Below are 23,622 nucleotides of genomic sequence, written 5' to 3' on the forward strand. Positions count from 1 at the left end.
GTCCCTAGTGACCACCATTCTACTTTCTATTTCTGTATTTTTACTTCAGATACCTCATGTAAGGGAAATAATATAGTAATTGTCTTTTGTGACTGGCTTATTTCACTTAGCATAATGTCCTCAAGATTCATCCATGTTATAGCATGTGACAGTATTTCCTTTCTTTTAAAGGCTGAATAATACTCCCTTGTGTGTAAACAAACAAACTACATTTCATTTATCATTTCATCGATTAATGGACATTTGCGTTGCCTCCACCTCTTGGCTATTGTGAATAATGCTACTGTGTACATGGGGGTGCAGCTATCTCTTTGAGCTCATCTTTTCAAATTGTTTTTGATACATATTTAGAAGTGAGATTGAGGGATCATATGGTAGTTTGTTTTTAATTTTTTGAAACTGCTATACTGTTTTGCATAGTGGTTGCACCATTTTACAATCCCACCAGCAGTGCACAAGGGTTCCAGTTTCTCCACCTCCTTGCCAAGACTTGTTAATTTTTTTTATGCACCCATCCTAATGGCTATGAGGGGATATCTCATTGCTTTCGGTTTACATTTCTTTATTTATTAGTGATGTTGAGCATCTTTCATATGCTTATCGGCTACTTGTATATAATCTTTGGAGAAATGTTTGTTCAAATTCTCTGCCCATTTTAGGGTTGGGTTATTTGTAGGAATAGAAAACCAAATACTGTATGTTCTCACTTATAAGTGGGAGCTAATTATAGGGTACTCATGGACACGATGAGAGCAACAATAGATACTGGGGTGTGGAGAGGGATGCAAGAGAATGAGGCAAGGATTGAAAAACTGTTGGGTACTATGCTTAGTACCTGGGTGATAGGATCCTTCATATCCTAAACCGTAGCATCACACAATATACCCAGTTAACACACCTGCACATGTACTGCCTGAATCTAAAATAAAAGTTGAAAAAGAAAAAAATTGGGTTATTTCTTCTTTTTTGTTGTTGAACTGTAGAAATTCTTTGTTTATTCTGGAACTTAAGCCTTTGTATTTCCTCTTTGTTGAATTTCTAACTTGGTTCATTCATTGCTCTCCTGACCTCAGTATCTTTGTGACTGTTATTTTGAATTCTCTGTTGAGTAAATCACTTAGTTCCATTTCTGGAAATTAACTTGTTCTTTTGTTTGGGACATATTTCCCTTTTTTCTTCATTTTCTTTGACTTTCTCTATTAGTTTCTATGAATTAGATAAGACAGCCACCTCTCCCAATCTTGTGAGACTGGCTTCATATAGGAAATAGAACCTCACCGATCAACTTGGCAGAGATTAAGTGCCTTCCAAACTTTTGTATTTGTTCCAACTACTGTCTTTGTTTTTAGTGGTCCCCAGGAGTTTAGGGTGTGCCAAGTCCTGTCAGTGCCCTAGAGATAGGTAAGATAGAAACCAGTCTCTTGAGAAGCAGCTGGAAAAGTTGGGTTGCTAGATGTGTGATCAAGTTCTGTTTTTCCTCAGGCAGAACCTGGAGTTTATCTCCCATTCACTCTGCATTAAGCTGCAGAGAGGATCTGTGGCAAATGCCTGCACTCCTGTTCAGACCACACCATTGCATTGCTCTCTGTTGCCCCCAAGAGCCTAGCAAATGCTCAGTTCCATCAGTTCTCAGAGACAGGTGGGTCAGCTAGAGACTTGTTTTATCACTGGAATGAACCAGGGGAAAATGCTGTATGAAGTGTGCAGACACTCAGTAGACTACTGATTGCTTTTTCTGTCACTGCCTGGATACAAGATAATTAAAAATGTAACCCATGGAAATTGCTGGGAAACTTGACATTAGGTGTGCATCAAACCCCTTTCAAAGAAAAACTGGGTGCTGGGGTTTTTTGCCTGCTCTCTCTGCATGAAGCCAGGAGAAAGCTGCTGGAAGTGCTCCTTACCTGTTTAAAGCATCTCTTCATTCTCTGCAGTCCCTGGGGTACTTAAGAATGCCTATCCCCATCAGCTCCTACAGGTAGGTGATTTAGAGCCCAGTCCCTCAGGTAGAAGCTGTAAAATATGAGACATTCAATGTATGGACAAACTCCTTCCAGGGAGAAGATGGAGACTGGCTTTATCACTGGAGCCGGGTGGGGAAGAAGGCATGTCTGTTCAGGTTCACAAAGGACTTATAATTACTTGACTTATCACCAACCAGATGCAGGCTAACCAGAAGCTCAACTCTGGGGCAGCATCTGAGAAAGTGTAAGTCCAACCTTTTGTAGTGAGAAAAAGGGATTTGGGTATTTTTGCCTGCTTGCTCTGTGCTAAGCCTTATGTGGGATAGCTGCTGGAAGTGTTCTTGTACCCAGTTGAAATTGCCTCTTTGTTCTCTGTGGTACCAGGCAATTCTCAAATGCTGAGCCCCCACATTTCCAAAAGTAGTTGATTTAGGAGCCAGTTGTTTAGGTGGGAGCTATGAAAGTTGCGATGCTCAGTGTGTAGAGAAACTCTTTTCAGGGAGAAGCTGGGGACTTGGTTTTATTGCTGGAGTGAGCTAGAGTGAGAAGACATGGGAAGTACCCACATGCCTATTGAGGGTCTGGGAACTTTACTAATTTCCTGCCCTCTAGGCTTCCAGATATACTCTAGTTAGAAGCCCTGACCCCCAGACAGCAGCTGGGATTGTGTGCAGTCACACCTCTTCTGGGAAGAAACTGGAAGTTAGGTAATTTTCCTTGCTTACTCTGCACTAAGTCTAGGGGTATAGCTGCCTGTTTAAAACCACCTCCTAGTTCTCTGTGATCCCAGGGGATTTTCATATGCCAAGCCCCATCTTCTCTCAGAGGCAGTTGATGTAGGAGCCAATCCCTTGGATAGCAACCATAAAGTTAGGTTTTCTCCTCCACAATCCCTCAGCCTGGATTCAGTGCACCAGAAACCTGGAAACAGGCACTGGATCTCAGATATGGGGGCTCAGTAGAAGCCCTCTAGTTCTGGTTCAGGAGGCAGGAACGGGAACTCCTCACATATAGAGAAGGTGCAGACATGCCACCTTTTTTTTTTTTAACTTTCATTTTTCTGTTTTTGTATGTCCCCATACCTCGGAAGAGGAGCCCATGGGAGCCAACATTCTGAAGGAAAGGAACTTGCCCTTTTGTTTGGTAGAGCTGGGCTTCAATGGGGTCTTCCTTCCAAACAGGAAGACTGCAGAATTGCACAGCACAACAGGATAACTAAAGGACAGAAACAGAAGAGTGGATCCTATGTCCAGAATTCTGTCTCATTTGAAGGCTGCCGGAGAAACTGGTTTATGTTTCCCCTAACTTGGAGGCATGACAGAAATGGCAGATAGTTTGGAAGCCTGGAAAAACAGAGGCCAGCACTGCAGCCTATTTTTTGCAGCAGATATTCTTCAGTACAGCAGACAGACAACAAGGCAAGCAAGAGATTGTGGGCTCCAGATAAAAACCAAACACTTCCTTTTTGAAGCTGGAGAAGCTCCTGACTGTGCAGTGATATTTCTGGGGTGTGGTTTGTGGCAGGAGCTTGTCTCAGCTTTTTCTACCTGTTTCAATGTGGATATTTTCTCAGTTTCTCAGTGTGTGTGTGTTGCAATAAGTGTCTGGATATCTCTCCAAGTGAATTGATGTATTTGTATTTGTTTATTTGGTATGTCCATGGAAGAATTGAAAGTCAGAATCCTCCTAGTCTGCCATGTTGCTGACATCACCCAACCCGATGATGGTTTAAAGAGTGAGTTGTTAATAGCAGGCTCTGAAATTGAGGTAATAATTAATAGCCTACCAACCAAAAGAAAACCCAGGACCAGACAGATTCACAGCTGAATTCTACCAGGGGTACAAAGAGGAGCTGGTACCATTCCTTCTGAAACTATTCCAATCAATAGAAAAAGAGGGAATCCTCCCTAACTCATTTTATGAGGCCAGCATCATCCTGACACCAAAGCCTGGCAGAGACAAAACAAAACAAAACAAAAAACAGATAATTTTAGACCGATATGCCTGATGAACATCAATGCAAAAATCCTCAATAAAATACTGGCAAACCAAATCCAGCAGCACATCAAAAAGCTTATCCACCATGATCAAGTCAGCTTCATCCCTGGGATGCAAGGCTGGTTCAACATATGCAAATAAATAAATGTAATCCATCACATACACAGAACCAATGACAAAAAACACATGATTATCTCAATAGATGCAGAAAAGGCCTTCGACAAAATTCAACACCCCTTCGTGCTAAAAACTCTCAATAAACTAGGTGTTGATGGAATGTATCTCAAAATAATAAGAGCTATTTATTACAAACCCACAGCCAATATCATACTGAATGGGCAAAAACTGGAAGCATTCCCTTTGAAAACTAGCACAAGACAGAGATGCCCTCCCTCATCACTCCTATTCAACATAGTGTTGGAAGTTCTGGCCAGGGCAATCAGGAAAGAGGAAGAAATAAAAGGCATTCAATTAGGAAAAGAGGAAGTCAAATTATCCCTGTTTGCAGATGACATGATTGTATATTTAGAAAACCCCATCATCTCAGCCCCAAATCTCCTTAAACTGATAAGCAACTTCAGAATAGTCTCAGGATACAAAATCAATGTGCAAACATCACAAGCATTCCTATACATCAATAACAGACAAACAGAGAGCCAAATCATGAGTGAACTTCCATTCACAATTGCTACAAAGATAATAAAATACCTAGGAATACCACTTACAAGGGATGTGAAGGACCTCTTCAAGGAGAACTACAAACCTCTGCTCAATGAAATAAAAGAGGACACAAGCAAACGGAAGAACATTCCATGCTCATGGATAGGAAGAATCAGTATTGTGAAAATGGCCATACTGCCCAGAGTAATTTATAGATTTAATGCCATTCCCATCAAGCTACCAATGACTTTCTTCACAGAATTGGAAAAAACTACTTTCAAGTTCATGTGGAACCAAAAAAGAGCCCACATTGCCAAGACAATCCTAAGCCAAAAGAGTAAAGCTGGAGGCATCATGCTACTTGACTTCAAACTATACTGCAAGGCTACAGTAACCAAAACAACATGGTACTGTTACCAAAACAGAGATATAGACCAATGGAACAGAGCAGAGGCCTTAGAAATAACACCACACATCTACAACCATCTGATCTTTGACAAACCTGACAAAAACAAGAAATGAGGAAAGGATTCTCTATTTAATAAATGGTTCTGGGAAAACTGGCTAGCTGAAACTTATAGAAAGCTGAAACTGGATCCCTTGCTTACACCTTATGCAAAAATTAATTCAAGATGGATTAAAGACTTAAATGTTAGACCTAAAACCATAAAAACCCTAGAAGAAAACCTAGGCAATACTATTCAGAACATAGGCATGGGCAAGGACTTCATGACAAAAACAGCAAAAGCAATGATAACAAAAGCCAAAATAAACAAATGGGATGTAATTAATCTAAAGAGCTTCTGCAGAGCAAAATAAACTACCATCAGAGTGAACAGGCAACCTACAGAATGGGAGAAAAGTTTTGCAATCTACCCATCTGACAGAGGGCTAACATCCCGAAGCTGCGAAGAACTCAAACAAATTTACAAGAAAAAAAAAACCCCATCAAAAAGTGGGCTAAGGATATGAACAGGTATATCTCAAAAGAAGACATTTATGTGGTCAACAGACACATGAAAAAATGCTCATCATCACTGGTCATCAGAGAAATGCAAATCAAAACCACAATGAGACACCATCTCACACCAGTTAGAATGGCCATCATTAAAAAGTCAGGAAACAACAGATGCTGGAGGGGATGTGGAGAAATAGGAATGCTTTTACATTGTTGGTGGGAGTGTTAAACTAGTTAAACCATTGTGGAAGACAGTGTGGTGATTCCTAAAGGATCTAGAACTAGAAATACCATTTGATCTAGTGATCCTATTACTGGGTATATGCCCAAAATATTATAAATCATGCTATTATAAAGACACATGCACACGTATGTTTATTGTGGCACTATTCACAATAGCAAAGACTTGGAACCAACCCGAATGTCCATCAATGATAGACTGGATTAAGAAAATGAGGCACATATACACCATGGAATACTCTGCAGCCATAAAAAAGGATGAGTTCATGTCCTTTGCAGGGACATGGATGAAACTGGAAACCATCATTGTGAGCAAACTATCACAAGGACAGAAAACCAGACACTGCGTGCTCTCACTCATAGGTGGGAATTGAACAATGAGAACACTTGGACACAGGGTGTAGAACATCACACATGGGGGCCTGTCATGGGGTCGGGGGACAGGGGGAGGGATAGCATTAGGAGATATACCTAATGCAAATGATGAGTTAATGGGTGCAGCAAACCAACATGGTACATGTATAACTATGTAACAAACCAGCATGTTGTGCACATGTACCCTAGAACTTAAAGTATAATTAAAAAAAAAAACAACAACATAAAAACAAAAAAAAGTGAGTTGTTTAATTCCGCATATATGTGAATATTCTAGTCACCTACTATTATTTTCTAGTTTTGTTCCACCATGATTGGAAAAGATACTTTATATTATTTTAATTTTCTTAAATTTGTTAAGACTTGTTTGTGAACTAACTTGTGATCTCTCATGGATAATGTTCCATGTTTGTTGGTGGTTCCGTATACGTCTGTTAGGACCAATTGGTTTATAGTGTTGGTCATGTCCTCTTGCTTTATTGATCTTTTGTTTCATTTTTCTATCCATTATCAAAAGTGGGGCATTGAAATCTCCTATTATTGTGTTGCTGTCTATTTCTCCCTTCAATTTTGTAAAAGTTTGCTTTATATATATATGGATACATACATATACACATATACATATGTATATATGCATATATATGTATCCATATATGTGTATACATACATGTATTTAAACTCTGATGTTAGGTACATATATATTTATGAATAATATATATGATATATATATAACATGTTATATACTTTTTTTTTTTTTTTTTTTTTTTTTTTTTTTTTTTTGAGACAGAGTCTCGCTCTGTCGCCCAGGCTGGAGTGCAGTGGCCAGATCTCAGCTCACTGCAAGCTCCGCCTCCCGGGTTCCCGCCATTCTCCTGCCTCAGCCTCCCGAGTAGCTGGGACCACAGGCGCCGCCACCTCGCCCGGCTAATTTTTTGTGTTTTTAGTAGAGACGGGGTTTCGCCGTGTTAGCCAGGATGGTCTCGATCTCCTGACCTTGTGATCCGCCCGTCTCGGCCTCCCAAAGTGCTGGGATTACAGGCTTGAGCCACCGCGCCCGGCCAACATGTTATATACTTTAAGTTATATATATATTATACTTTAAGTTCTAGGGTACATGTGCACCACGTGCTGGTTTGTTACATATGTATACATGTGCCATGTTGGTTTGCTGCACCCATTTACCTAATTTACCATATACCTAATTACCATATACCTAATTTACATTAGATATATCTCCTAATGCTATCCCTCCCCGTGCCGCCCTACCCCATGCCCATGACAGGCCCCCGTGTGTGATGTTCCCCACCCTGTGTCCAAGTGTTCTCATATATAACACATGTATAACATATATAACACATAGATATGTTATATAACACATAGATATGTTATATATATAATACTGTTATATATATATGTATATATATTAAACGTTAAGTCCTGGTGAATTAACCATATTATCATTATATAATACCTTTCTTTGTCTCTTGTGACAGTTTTGGAGTTAAACTCTATTTTGTCTGATATAAATATGACCACTGTCTCCCTCTTTAGGTTCCCATTTGCATAGAATTTCTATCTTTTCACTTTCAACCTGTGTCTATCCTGAGATCTAAAATCAGTCTCTTGTAGGTAGCATAGTTAGATCTTGTTTTTTTTTTTTTTTTTAATCCATTGAGCCCATCTATGTTTTTTTGTATGGAGTTAATCCATTTACACTTAAAAAGTTACTGATAGGGAAGGACTTACTGTTGTCATTTAGTGAATTGTTTTCTATATGTCTTGTAGCTTTCCTCTCCTGCTTTTCTCTCTTGTAGCCTTCATTTGTGTCTCATTGATCTTTTTGTAGTGACCTGCTTTGATTCCCTTCTCCTTTCCATTTGTGTGTATTCTGTAGATATTTTCTTTGTGGGTCCTATTGCAATTATATAAAACATCTTAAAGTTATAATATTCTATTTTAGATTGACAACAGCTTAACTTCAGTTGCACACAAAAGTTGTCACCCTTTACAGCTCCACCCTCCAACTATGTTATTGATGTCAGAAATTATATCTTTATATATTGCATACCTACTTTTGTCTTTTAAATTCTATACAAGAAGTAAAAGTGGATTTATGTACCAAAATTACAATAATACGAGTTACTAATGTTTGTCTATTTATTTCCTTCACTGAAGAACTTTATTTTTTTTCCTTCCTTCCCTCCCTCCCTCCCTTCCTTCCTTCCTTTTTTCTTTTTCCTTTTTTTTTTTTTTCTTTTTTGAGATAGGGTCTCACTCTGTTGCTCAGGCTGGAGTGCAGTGTACTGATCTCGGCTCACTGCAAGCCTCTGTATCCCGGGCTCAAACTTCATATTTTCATATGGCTTCATGTTGCTATCTAGTGTCCTTTTATTTCAACTTTAAAGACTTCCTTAGCATTTCTTGTATTGTAGGTCGAGTGGTAGTGAGCTTACTCAGTTTGTTTATCTGGGAAAGTCTTAATTTCTTCTCCACTTTTGACAGTTTTGCCTGATGTAAAATTTTTGGTTGAGAGTTTTTTTTTTTTCTTTTAGTATTTTGAGTGTATCATCCTGTTGCCTTTTAGCCGGAATGGTTTCTACTTAAATTTACTCATGATTTTATAGAATCTCCATCATATATGATGAGTTGCCTTTCTCTTGCTGCTTTCAAGATTGTCTCTTTGAAAGTCACCAGTTTGATTATAATGTGTCTAAGTATGAATTTCTTTTCGTTTATTTTAGTTTTAGCTCATTGAGCTTCTTGAATTTACACGTGCATTTCACTCCTCCGATTTTAGAAGTTTTCGGCCATTATTTTTTCAAAAAAGCTCTGTGCCGCTTTATCTCTCTCTTTTCCTTTTTAAATTCCTGTAATCCATATGTTGGCCTGTTTAATGGTGTCTCATCAGTTTCTTATGCTCTCTTCACTTTTCTTCACCCTTCTATTTTGTTGCTCCTGTCTTGATGATTTCAAGTGACCCACCTTCAAGAAAGCTGATTCTTCTGCCTTATTAATCTCATGTTAAACCCCATTAGTGAATTTTTCAGTTTAGTTATTATATTAACAGCTTTAGAATTTCTGTTTGTTTTTATCTTATAGTTTCTTTTTCATTGTATTCATGCCTGAATTTACTGATTTCATTTAGTTGGTCTCTCTGTATTCTTTTTAGCTCATTTAATATTTTAAGATAGTTGTTTTAAATTTCTATTAGGAAGTTTAGAGATTTGTATTTCTTTAGGGTTATTTCATGGAACCATTCATTTCTTGGATTGGGCCATGTTTTCCTCTTTTCTTTGTAGGATTTGTGATCTTTTATTGAGATTTGAACATTTAGAAATACAACCATACTTCACAGTCATTATGAGTCATAGGCTTTACTAGGGGAAAACTTGCATTGATCAGCTCTGGTGGAGGTTTGGGACCTCTCAAACCTTTTCTGACAATGTGTCTTCCCTGGGCTTATGTATTTGATTTTAAGTATCTTAATTTTCTTAATTGCTTGCTCTTGTTTCTTATCCAGAGCCCACAATCTCTTGCTTGCCTTGTCTGTCTGCTGTACTGAAGAAGCTCTGTTGAAAAGACAGGCTGCAGGGCTGGCCTCTGTCTTTTAGCCTTCTAGACTATCGGCCATTTCTGTCATGGCCCCAAGTCAGGGGAGAAAAAACCCAGTTTTTCAGGCAGCCTTCAGACAAGACAGAATTTTGGATGTATGGTCCACTCTTTTGTTTCTGTCCTGAGGGAGGTTCTGGAGTGTGGGTGGTTTCCTTCCTGTTGTACTGCACTATGCCAGGTAGGGGTAGGGCATGGGCATATAAAATGGCTTGAACTTTTTTGCCCTTTTTGGATGAAGTCCTTTCTTGGTTATGCATTGGCCTGGGTGCTGCATCTCTCAAGTGGTTTCTAAAGTTTTCAAAGAAGAGTATTCTAGTTCTTATGTTATTGTTAACTTAGTGTCTCCATGTGTAAACTGGAGCCTGGAGCTTCCTTATCTGCCATCTCCCATCTTTGTTGATGTTTAAATCTGTATGTATATTGTTAAATGTGGATAATTATATACAGCAAATATTGTTGAATGTAGAAGCCAGATACATTATTTTATTATCTCTAATATTAATATGCATATAATATTTAACTTTTTCTTTTACTGAGTAAATTATAGACATTTTTTCATAGTATATTTATCTCAGCTTTCCTTGATGACCCAACTAGTTCTTAATGAACATGTCAACATATTTTCATTATATGTTTCTTCTCTTTTCCTTAGAGTTCTCTATATTGATTATTATAAATATCATAACTCATAATTTTCTTTTATTGCATAGAAAGTCCTGCTTTTCTAACTGTTCTGTTTGGTGGATAAAGGGATAACAATGTTATCCATTAATTTGTACCAGGCATGAACAGTATATTTTTTGTCAATGAATGCTAATGGTTTTGTTTCTCATTATTTATATTATTAACAGTGCATTTACACAGAGACAAGGAGGTTCAAAAGAAAATAGTCTTATTATGTGTCAGAGGGAGGAGCTGAGCTCTAATCCTGGATCTGTGCGTCAACTTTCTTATCTGTAGAAAGGATTTTTTTTTTACTTAGCAAATTTTTGAGAATAATATAAATGCATATGAAAATATTTTGAAACATAATACACTATACAAAGATTATTTTTTGTTTTCTTATCATTTTTTAATGGATATGCTACATCATGTATTTTTCTTGGATTGAAACCTATAGCGTTATCTTTGATTTTATCAAAAGTATTCTGTGATTTTCACTTTTTATCTATATTCTGAATATGTAAACCATTGGAGCACAACTATGGCTCCTTTTAATTATAAATTAATTTTTACAATCAATTTTTACTGGCTGGGTGCAGTGGCTCATGCCTGTAATCCCAGCACTTTGGAAGGTCGAGGTGGGCAGACTGCTTGAGCCCAGGAGTTCGAGACCAGCCTGGGCAACATAGCCAAACCTCATCTCTACAAAAAATACAAAAATTCTCCTGGCATGGTGGCACATGCCTGTAGTACCAGCTACTCAGGAAGCTGAAGTAGGAGGATCACTGGCTCCTGGGAGGCAGAGGTTGCAGTGAGCCAAGATTGTGTCATTGCACTCCAACCTGGGTGACAGAGGGAAATCCTGTCTCAAACAAACAAACAAACAAAAAACACTGCATCTTAATTTATAATCTTGGTATAAATCAGAGTGATAGTCTAGATCTAATTATACTTTTTGATTCGTTATAGACTGACACCTTTTTCCTGGAGGCTGTGCACCTTGGAGATTTGTGTAAGATTGTGATAGGCCATGATGGACTTGGCCCAGGTAAGGCTCTTCCACAGAGAGTTCACGAAGGTTTGATTTCACTCTGTTTTTGTGAAACTCTGTTGAAATCTAGAAAATACTGTGGAAAATTGGTAGAAAATGGATCTCTATGTATTGACTATGTGAAATCAAAATATTGTCTCCAAATACCGTTTAAAATTTAACTAGATGTGTTTTTCTTCAAAATGACATAGGGGATAATCTAGGATGGGCCTAAATGCTAGAAAGAATAATTTAAAAAAATAGAAGAGACTGGGGATTTATATGTTGTGACATGTGGCGGCATTCCAGCATGCTAGTGATGGAGGCAGCAGTCATATCTCCTGGTGGTGATATTCCTTGAAGGCTACTGATTGTCCAATAGTGGCATGTTAAGGAGACTGTCATGGCAGTGAGGTCTCAGCTGTTTTCAGCTGCCACTTTATTCATGCTTTTCCTCAGTCTTCTCATCAACTCTGTGAGATGACTCACATCTTCCCAATAAATTTATTTTCTGCTACTGTATAAAACAATTATAAGATAAACAAAATCCATTTAACAAAAGACAGACTACTAAAGGGCACATAACAAAACAAAAAAAGAAAAAGGAAAAAAAACCCAAATGCATCAAACAAGGTGATAAACTTTCTTACTAAAATGTGTCAAATTATAATTTTCAAAGTAAGAACAAGATTGTTATACAAATACAGAATAGACAATGTGTTTAGATAATTAATGAAGGAATTAGGAGGCTGACAAAGCTGGTTGAAAGGAGGTTGCAAGAAACTAAAAAATATGTACATATAATCCATGAAAAAAATAATTATGAATAAGATTAATAAAAAATGTGACCAATGTTCTATAGACAATACAAATATACTTTTGAGGTTGTCTTCTCTCTCAGACAAAATATATCTATATTTTGAACAGATGTAAGTTATTTGCATATTATTTTTTGTCAGTTGATAGCTAATTTTACAGAGTCTAGGCCTGAATCCATAGTAGATATTAAGTCAAATAATGTTACACTCCCACAGTGAGTCAAATGATTCTCAGACAAGCTTGTTGGTGTTCTACTACAATATTGAAAGGACATATGTCATCTTTTAGCCTTATTTCTGAGTTTCTGTTAATTTTTCTAAACAGAAATAAAGGCAAAAATTTTCAACCTAAAAAATCTCCGTGTCCAACTATATGCTCTATGAAAGAGACACTTGAAATAAATGACCTAGTAATATTAAAAATAAAAGTTTAGGCAATGATGTATCAGAAATATGTAAATAAAAGAAACAATCTTAGTTATAACCTTATTGTAAGATAAAGTAAAATTCAAGACAACAAACATGAAAAGTTACAAGAAGGGTAATTTTTTGATAAAGTTTATAATTCACAATGAGATTATAAGAGTCATGAGCCTTTATTCCATTGATAATACGGCAAATAAATAAAGTAAAATACTCTTGGATAGTCAAGAAGAAATGAAAAGAAGATAGGATAGAATTTTATCATATGTCTCAGATTTTGGTAGGTTAGTTGGATACTTAAGTTACTCTCAGATGTTTGTACTTTGTAGATAGGGAAACACTTTAATTTCAAAACTTCATGAAACGTTTTTATAATTTGACTCAGATATTAGGCCAAAAAGAAAATCTCATTAAATTTCTCCAAACAAGCCACATTCTCTGCTACAATTTAGTAAAACAAAAATTTAATTAAAAGGGTGAAAGTAAAAAAAAAATTAGTCATTTAAGGTGTTTCAGTCCTCTTCATGACTTCGGGCCAAAGCGAAAATCAGAACTATAAGTACAGTCTAACAGAATGTTATGATGGTGTTTTTTTCTGTCTCATTTTCTGCTGAGGTCTCAAAAGACTAGAATAAAATAATAGAAGCAAGATCTCACCATCTGTCTTACTTAGTTTGAGGCTGCTGTAACAAAATACCTTAGACTGGGCAATTTATAAAGAACACAAATTTATTCTTATACTTCTGGAGGCTGAGAAGTCTAAGATCAAAGTGCTGGCATTTGTTGTCTTGGGAGGGGCTTCTTGCTTTGTCCTCCCATGGTGGAAGGGCAAAAAGGTTTAGCTAGTTCCCTGAAGTCCTTTTATGAGGGCACTAATCCCACTCATGAGGGCCCTCATGACTTAATCACATCCTAAGGGCTCCACCTCTTAATGTTATCACATTGGATCTTAGGTTGCAATAGATGAATTTTAGGGGGACACGTGCATTTAGACCTATCCCAGCCCCATCCTAAATGTAGGCACAAGGCTACATATTCAGGACTTATGAAGGAAGGGACAGGCAAGTTATGGGTTCACCACTGAGTATGAAAGCTACAAGTTTTCATTGCAGTAGGTTGGCTGTTGCTTTGATACCTATACACCAACTGCCAGTAATAGGAGGGCGTAGAAGGGGCTTTTCCGTTGTGAAGAAACCACTTGAAGAATATGTGCCATCTAGAATTTGTTACATGACCCTCACTTGAATAAAAATCTGCAGGCTTCCTCAGTTGCCTTTGGCCACAAAGAAAGGGCAGTCTGGAGAACAGTCGGAGTAGAATTGTAGGCAGATAATCGGAGAAGATAGTAAGACAAATGATTCCAGCTCCGAATACCTACTCACCAACATACATATGTAAACAATGCTGGTTAATAAGACTTCTAGATTCTTACCTCTCCCTAATCCGTGCAGGAACAGCCTAGCTTTCTTCAGGAACCTATCTTTTCTAGTTTTCTAAATCCAGTTCTGGTTCTTTCTTATGGGAAAAACATGACAAAAATGTAGACAATATATTTTTACATTAACAATTTAAAAACAAACTTATTAACTTACAAAGTATTGTTAAAATTAATGTATCATTACCTCTAAGAGTTTTCTTTACAGCCTCCCCAGAAGCTCTTAAAACTCAGTTTAGAATTCTGGTAACATTTTATTTTTCCTTAAAGGAAACAAGTTATTCTTTTTTGGGAGATAGCATTTAAAAATGAAATTAAATAACATTTTGGAGATTTTGTTCCAGGTAAAGGAAACAGCATATGTAAGGGTATAGAATTATGCATATGAATCATCTATGGCAGTGGTTTTCAAAGTGTGGTTCCTGGGCCATCAGCATTGCTTGCGAAAATTGTTGAAGATTCAATGCTTGGGATCTTATCTAGGATGACCAGCCATCCTTGTTTGCCTGTGGCTATTCTGGTTTACCTATGGCTGTCCTAGTTTTAGCACTGAAAATCCTGCATCCTGGGAAACCCCTCTGTCCTGGGCAAACTGGGACATTTGATCACTGTAGGCTGCCTGTGCTGGGCCTACTGAATTAGAAACTGTAGAACTCAGTAGTCTGTGTTTTTGTAATCCCTCCTGGTGATTCAGATGCATGCTAAGTTTGGGAACCACTGGTCTAGGGAACTGTGAGGAGTTTAACACTACTCAATAATGAGAGTATGTGATGAGGGATGAAGCTGAAGAGTAAGCTGAAGGGTCTTGTATGCTGTGTTAAAAAGTTTTATTTGGCTGAGAACAGTGGCTTATGCCTATAATTCCAGCATGTTGTGAGGCTGAGGTGTGAGGATCGCTTGAGGCCAGGAGTTCAAGACCAGCCTGGGCAACATACGAGACCCCATCTCTACAAAAATATTTAAAAATTAGCTGGGCATGGTGGCACACACCTGGAATCCCAGCTACTTGAGAGGCTGAGGCTGGAAGATTGCTTGAGTTCAAGAGTTCAAGGCTACAGTAAACTGTGATTGCACTACTGCACTCCAGCCTGGGTGACAGAGTGAGCCTCTGTCTCTAAATATATACAAATAAAAAATAAAAGAAAAAAATAAATTTTATCCTATAGCTGATGAGTATACACTCACCAACTCAATAATTTTCATTAGAGTAGAATATATTTTGAGCTGGATCTTTGCATAGACAAAACCACTATGACTAATTAAAATATTTTATGTGTAAGTAAAAATGATTTTAACTAACTCTAGTTTGCAAATTAATATGAAATTAAACATTTAAAAAGAAATGTCTATCTTTATGTATACCAGCTGAGTCTATGTGCTTGGACAGAATTTCTGAATGGTTACTCATTTTTAGTCTATCAAAACATAAATATTTTATGCAGATTTTGTTTAAATTTGAACTTTAAAAACTTCCTGGAAATAGAAAGTGTTGGTAACTCATCAAGTATATATTATTTGGAACATGTTAGGTTTGGGATTGTGAATCCAGTTTATGAAATTAAAAGCAGCTACAGAATTGTTCTATTTTCAATTGTTTGGAAAAGCACACTGAAATAGATATCATAAGGTATGAAGCCTTAAAATAATGCTTTGCTTTTGTTATATGTACAAGAAATACATTCCTTACAGTTTACTTCTGTTATACTTTGCTTTATTTGAAGTACTAAAGCTTTATATTGTGCAAGGCCTTTATGTATATTTGGAAGTTGGAACTTGTTTCTCAAAACTTGAAATAATATTGGACCATATTTATTCATGTTACATTTTCATTCTTTAATTTGTGTTTAGGAAATGGCTGGTTTCTTGATGATGTTGTTATCAAGGATCCCACAACAAATTACGAATATGCGTTCTTCTGTCACAGGTTTGTAGGTGTACTTTTACATTGAAAAAATCCATTCCAAGTTTATGCATTGAGAACTGGGTAGCTTATTTAGTTGCTCCTAGTCACCGAGGCTTTGTTGGTTAACTTCTGTGAACATTAACCTTAGAGGCTCTTTATGCTATTGAGAAAGACATTTGTTATGTTTATCATCATTCCTAATGATACAAATTTAATATTTAATGGTAAATTAAGATAGATTTTTAAAAATATGACTTCTCTGTTCATATCAGAAAGAAAAATGAAAGTCTCTGACAAGAAAACATATTCCCTTTGGACTAGGTCCCAAATTCGGTTCAAAAATAATAAATGTACACAGTGTTTCACGTAGCTGTTTATACAAAGATGATAGTAGCTTACTCACTGTCAATGGACCTTGATTTTTGAGTTATTTTCCCAGCAGTGGTGATAAGTTTGCTTTGGTGATAGATTTGCTTTTTTTTTTTTTGACATTGTCCTGCCTCTTTTCCTATGGAACCCATAATAACCATTTATGAAATAACTGCTTAGAGTTTAAACTATAGTTAGTGATCAAAGGACAGGATAAATTGATCCAGTGACTATAACATCTATGATTTTGACAGTTAGCAGACCGATTGAGTTACTCACCTGTGTATTAGGCAAAAACATATTTTAGCGTTTCCAGATAGTAACTGCTTCTTCTACCTCCCTTGCAGTCTTGTAGTCATTTTAGGATTTTCTTTCCCATTCTGTACTACTCTGCCTTTGAGAGCCAGATGGTCACGTCTTTTCCAATTCCTGCTATCTTGTATTTCTGACTTGGGAAGATAATTGCCAATGGTTAATGTAAATACAAAGTCTGAAAATAATCAATGCACTTTTCTTTTCACAGATGGCTAGATCAGGGGGAAGATGATTGTAAAATTGTCAGAGAACTGTATGCCAGGGATAACAGTATCTTCTTTGCAAGTAGGTGTCATGTATACACATTTCCTGGAAAACTATGTTTTATGATGACTGGAGAAAGCATGACACTCTGAAATTAATGACCCTCTCTTTCCTTTATCTTCTCAGGGCAGAAGCTGGAACTTAAGAGAAAAGAAACAGTAAGTTTTTTTTGGGCTTTAAGATTATTTCATATAAACAATGTTCAAATGACTATTTGATGTGTTAAAACAGCCTATAGTGTCTAGTAAGTACTGTTTCTTAGCAATTTCTTCTCTTTGTTTCTTCTCATGCTGGTGTTTTTGTTTGTTTTGTTTTGTTTTTCTTTTTAGTGGACTGCAGAAAGCTGGAAATTTACAAAAGGAAATACTCTTCAGTTCTATAACAAGCTGACTGGAGGGTTTGTCCGTCTGCATCCAGATGGCACAGTTGATGCCATTGGAGAGAAGACAGACAAATATGGTAAAACCATCGTATAAAGCTTGTGGTGCTGGACAGTTCTAGGAGTTAAAGGAATGTAGATTTCTAGACACTGTTTAATTTATAGTATTGTTCTTTTTACAGATAGCTTTACACAAGTGTTAGGCCATTTAAATAATTTACTCTCTGCATTAATAAAAATGATAAATAGATGACAGGCTTTAAATCTGGACACTGTGAAAAATATGTATATTTGGCATTAATTAATTGAAGAATAAAATGTAGGCAGTTACCAAAACACCATGTTAAATAATTTGAGGGCCAGAGGAAATAACTAAAATATTATTCTAAATTTCAGACATTCATAATCTAATGAAGAAGATAAATACAACAATTCTAATAATTGTTATTTGTAGCTAGTGTCCTAATAAATGTACAAAGGAAAACAAGGCAAGGAAAAACTAGATTTGATGTTTAATATCTGCATGTCATGAAGCTATAACCATGAGAATTAACAAAAGAGTAAACTGATGATGGTAGATGTTTGACTATAAACCCAAACCTCCAACTCTTTTTGAATTTGGACCTTTATTATTTAAACCATATTTGCCTGCTACACCTATGAATTTAACTGTACTTTACTATGCTGGAAACTGTGCCGTTCAGTCTCGAGGATGTGCTGGAGCTACTAACCTACAGCATGTCTCAAAATGTAACCTCTTCTGCCTCGTATTTGAGATCCTAGGGAACAACCAGTTTTCTCCTGTATGAAAATAAGCATCTGTCTAAAAATACTTCCTAGGAGCTTCTGTTTCCAAAATTATTCTTTAGACATTTTCCTTACCTCGGCAAAAATTAGTTCCCACTTGAGATTACTTATCCACTTACATCAGTCAAAGTGGCCCTTCATCCTATTCCCTGGGTTCTCTGCTGCCACTGTTGTTATTCTTTTTCTTTATTAGTATCTCTTATTTGCAGATATGGCCACAAAAATATCTCCCATTGTTAAATCAGAAACTGTGAAGGATCTAAATTGTACCTCACTTGTAGGAAACCACTGGGTCAGAGACCAAGACCATTTATTTCTCACATCAAGTGCACCAGCCAGAGCAGTTTCTTGTGTTGGGTTCCCTGAACTCCAGTCCTGCAGTATCACGATGTGAGGTCCCAATGGTACCAGCACACGCAGTCAGGTACATTAAAAGAGAGAAATTTGCAAATTAGGAAACTATGATCTTATATTTTCTATTTTTATTTTTTGTGCATATATATATATAAAATCAACTTTTAAGTTCCAGGGTACATGTGCAGGTTTGTTACACAGGTAAACTTGTGCCATGGTGGTTTGCTATACAGATCAACCCTTCACCTAGTCATTAAGCCCAGCACCCATTAGCTATTCTTCCTGATGCTGTCCCTCCCCTGGACCCCCACCCCCTGATGTGTCCATTTGTTCTCATCATTCAGCTCCCACTTATAAGTGAGAACATGCAGTGTTTGGTTTTCTGTTCCTGGATTAGTTTGCTGAGGATAATGGCTTCTAGCTCCATCCTTGTCCCTGCAAAAGACATGATCTCATTTCTTTTTATGCTGCATAGTATTCCATGGTAGTTATGTACCACATTTTCTTTATCCAGTCTGTCATTGATGGGCATTTGGGTTGATTCCATGTCATTGTTATTGTGAATAGTGCTGTAGTGAATGTACACAGGCATGTATCTTTATAATAGCATGATTTATATTACTTTGGGTATATACCCAGTAATGGAATTGCTGGGCCAAATGGTGTTTCTGCTTCTAGATCTTTGAGGAATTACCACACTGCCTTCCACATGGTTGAACTAACTTACATTCCCACCAGCAGTGTAAAAGCATTCCTTTTTCTCTGCAATCTCACCAGCATCTGTTGTTTCTTGACTTTTATTCCCCTTTTTAAAAATTTAATTTTTTTTTTTTTTTTTTTTTTTACTCTGAGTTCTGGGATACTTGTGCAGAATGTGCAGGTTTGTTAGATAGGTATACATGTGCCTTGGTGGTTTGCTTCACCTATCAACCCATCACCTAGGTTATTAGTGGGAACATAAATTAGTTCAACCATTGTGGAAATCAGTATGGCAATTCCTCAAGGATCTAGAACCAGAAATACCATTTTACCCAGCAATCCCGTTACCAAGTATATACCCACAGGAATATAAATCATTCGATTATAAAGACACATGCACACGTGTGTTTATTGCAGCACTATTCACAGTAGCAAAGTCATTGACTTTTTAATAATCTCCATTCTGACTGGCGTGAGATGGTATCTCATTGTGGTTTTGATTTATATTTCTCTAATTTACATTTCTCTAACGGGTTTTTTTCTTGTAAAATTTTTGAAGAAAATTATAAATTCTAGACATTAGACCTTTGTCAGATGGATAGATTGCAGAATTTTTCTCCCATTCTCTAGGCTGTCTGTTCACTCTGATGATAGTTTCTTTTACTGTACAGAAGCTCTTTAGTTTAATTAGATCCCATTTGTCAATTTTTTCTTTTGTTGCAATTGCTTTTGGTGTTTTCATCATGAAATCTTTGCCCCTGCCTAAGTTCTGAATGTTATTGCCTAGATTTTCTTCTAGGGTTTTTATTGTTTTGGGTTTTACATTTGAGTCTTTAATCCATCTTGAGTTAATTTTTGTATAAGGTATAAGGAAGGGATCCAGTTTCCATTTTCTGCATATGGCTAGTCAGTTTTCCCAACACCATTTATTAAATAGGCAGTCCTTTTTCCATCGCTTGTTTTTGTGAGGTTTGTCAAAGATCAGTTGGCTGTAGATATGTGGCATTATTTCTGAGGCCTCTGTTCTGTTTCATTGGTCTATATATATCTGTACCAGTACCCTGCTGTTTTGGTTACTGTAGCCTTTTAGTATAGTTTGAAGTCAGGTAGCATGATGCCTTCAGCTTTGTTCTTTTTGTTTAGAATTGTCTTTGCTATATGGGCTTGTTTTTGGTTCCATATGAATTTTAACATAGCTTTTGTTCTAATTCTGTGAAGAATGTCAGTGGTGATTTAATAGTAATGACATTGGCTCTATAAATTACTTTGGGCAGTATGGCCATTTTCGTGATATTGATTCTTCCTCTCCATAAGCATGGACTGTTTCTCTATTTGTTTGTGTTCTCTCTGATTTCCTTGAGCAGTGGTTTGCAGTTCTCCTTGAAGAGGTCCTTCACATCCCTTGTAAGTTGGATTCCTAGGTAGTTTATTCTCTTTGTAGCAATAGTGAATGGGAGTTCATTCATGATTTGGCTCTCCGCATGCTTGTTGTTGGTATATATGAATGCTTATGATTTTTGCACATTGATTTTGTATCCTGAGACTTTAAAGTTGTTAAGAAGCTTTTGGGCTGAGACAATGGGATTTTCTAGATATAGGGTTATGCCATCTGCAAACAAGGATAATTTGACTTCCTCTCTTCCTATTTGAATATGCTTTATTTCTTCCTCTTACTGTTAGCCCTGGCCAGGACTTCCAACACTATGTTAAATAGGAGTCGTGAGAGAGGGCATCCTTATCTTATGCCTGCTTTCAGAGGGAATGCTTCCAGCTTTTGCTCATTCAGTACGATAGTGGCTGTGGGTTTGTCATATATGGCTCTTATTATTTTGAGGTATGCTCCTTCAATACCTAGTTGATTGAGAGGTTTATTTATTTTTTTGACATGAAGGGATGTTGAATTTTACCAAAGGTCTTTTCTGTGTCTATTGAGATAATCCTGTGGTTTTTGTCTTTAGTTCTGTTTATGTGATGAATTACATTTATTGATTTGCGTATGTTGAATCAACCTTGCATCCCAGGGATGAAGCCAACTTGATGGTGATGGATAAACTTTTTGATGTGCTGTTGTATCTGTTTGCCAGTATTTTATTGAGGATTTTTGCATCTATGTTCATTGGGGATATTGACCTGAAGTTTTCTTTTTTTGTTGTATCTCTACCAGGTTCTGGTATCAGGATGATGCTGGCCTCATAAAATGAGTTAGGGAGGAGTCTCTGCTTTTCAGTTGTTTGGAATAGTTTCAGTAGGAATGGTACCAGGTCCTCTTTGTACCTCTGGTAGAATTCAGCTGTAAATCTTTCTGGTCGTAGGCTTTTTTTGGTTGGTAGGCTATTTATTACTGCCTCAATTTCAGAACTCATTATTGATCTATTTTGGGATTCAGTTTCTTCTTGGTTCAGTCATGGGAGGGTGTGTGCATCCAGGAATTTATCAATTTCTTCTAGATTTTCTACTTTATGTACATAGAGGTGTATATAGTATTCTCTGATGGCTGTTCGTATTTCTGTGGGGTCAGTGGTGATATTTCCTTTATCATTTCTGATTGTGTCCATTTGATTCTTTTTTCTTCTTTATTAGTCTAACTAGTGGTTTATTTCACTTTTTAAGTTTTGAGGTACATATGCAGGATGTGCAGGTATATATACACAATGGAATGCTGTGGAGTCCTAAAAAGGAATGAGATCATGCCCTTTACAGGGACGTGGATGAAACTGGAAGCCAATATTCTCAGCAAACTAACACAGGAACAGAAAACAAAACACTCCATGTTCTCACTTATAAGTGGGAGCTGAACATGAGAACACATGGACACAGGGAGGGGAACAACACTTACTGTGGCTTGTTGTGGGAGGGCAGAAGTGGGAGAGCATTAGGGAAAAGAGCTGATGCATGCTGGGCTTAATACCTAGGTGATGGGTTGATAGGTGCAGCGGTCTATTTTATTATTATTATTTTTTTTTCAAAAAACCAGCTTGTTGATTTTTTGAAGGGTTTTTTATGTCTCTGTCTCCTTCAGTTCAGCTCTGATATTAGTTATTTCTTATCTTCTGCTAGCTTTGGAGTTTATTTGCTCTTGGTTCTCTAGTTCCTTTAGTTGTGATGTTAGGTTGTTGATTTGAGATCTAACTTTTTGATGAGGGCATTTAGTGCTATAAATTTCCCTCTTAATACTGCTTTAGCTGTGTCCCAGAGTTCTGGTATGCTGTCTCTTTGTTCTCACTAGTTTCAAAGAACTTCTTGATTTCTGCCTTAATTTCATTATTTACCCAGGATTCATTCAGGAGCAGGTCGTTCCATTTCCATGTAGTTGTGTGGTTTTGAGTGAATTTCTAAATTTTGAGTTCTAATTTGATTGCACTGTGATCTGAGAGACTGTTATGATTTCAGTTCTTTTGCATTTGCTGAGGAGTGGAAACTCTGATCTTATATAGGGCTGTCCATCCTTCCTTCTAGAGAATGAGCCAGAGAATGAATCTGAATGCAGCACAAATTCATAAACTTTCTTAAAACATTATGAGATTTTTTTTTCTTTTCTATACTTAGTGTTAGTGTGTTTTATGTGTGGCCCAAGATAATTCTTCCAATGTGGCCTTGGAAAGCCAAAAGATTGGACACCCCTGTTCTCGGTGTTATGACTAATTGAATGCAGCTGATTCAACACTTGAACTTCTAAGGTCTGCATCTTCTATCCTCACTTTTTGAATTAATCCTTCTTGGAACCCAGCCCTCAGGTAGAAAGGAAACCAGGCAGCCATGCAGAGAGGTCCTTCAGGAAAGAACTGGCCCTGAAAGCCCCAGCTGAATCTCCAACAAGCAACCATCACCAACCGCTAGCATGTGAGCCTCTGTGTGGATCAAACTAACTGATAGATGATGCAAATAGAAAAACTTTTTACCCTTCAGTGTTTCTAGCATCTTAATATGCTAGTCCTGCCATATACAAAGCAGAATGAGAAGTTCCAAAAAAGGCAGGTGGAGAATAATATGAGTAATTTTCCTCAGTGTAACTGACATTTTTGCAACAGGAGGTCTTTTATGTGTGATAATTACTTGCAGGATTATTTCCTGATGTTATGCTCAGTGTCCCATAAATTCACACTAATGAATCAGTTTTCACATGCCTGGAAAGTGTTTTGATGAACAATGCTGACCTGTAGACATCTTTTCAAGAAAATATTTTAAGACTATCTCCCTGAGATATTTTGACTTATAATTTTCACTCCAGAAAACAATGTTGGTTTTTTTTGTGTTTTTTTGCCACCATGAGCCAATATTTCTATTTAGTTATTCAGCTGCTTGTGAATTTAGTTTTTTCCATACTTAGAGAGTTAGAGTGCTCATTTCTGAGTTCTG

The 23,622-nt window shown here is 37.0% G+C and overlaps 1 protein-coding gene across 1 annotated transcript in view; it reads left to right on the plus strand.

The window, feature by feature from the left end:
- RP1 (RP1 axonemal microtubule associated) overlaps window positions 1-23,622 on the plus strand; it is a 322,165-nt gene that overhangs the window by 99,693 nt on the left and 198,850 nt on the right. Inside the window, exons 8-12 of the mRNA XM_073998827.1 lie at window positions 11,440-11,518; window positions 16,025-16,100; window positions 16,972-17,048; window positions 17,154-17,185; window positions 17,357-17,486. Coding sequence (XP_073854928.1) covers window positions 11,440-11,518; window positions 16,025-16,100; window positions 16,972-17,048; window positions 17,154-17,185; window positions 17,357-17,486 — 394 coding nt within the window. The remainder of the gene's footprint in view (window positions 1-11,439; window positions 11,519-16,024; window positions 16,101-16,971; window positions 17,049-17,153; window positions 17,186-17,356; window positions 17,487-23,622) is intronic.

This window comes from Macaca fascicularis, chromosome 8 (genome assembly GCF_037993035.2).
Source record: "Macaca fascicularis isolate 582-1 chromosome 8, T2T-MFA8v1.1".
In the NCBI taxonomy this organism is placed as follows: domain Eukaryota; kingdom Metazoa; phylum Chordata; class Mammalia; order Primates; family Cercopithecidae; genus Macaca; species Macaca fascicularis.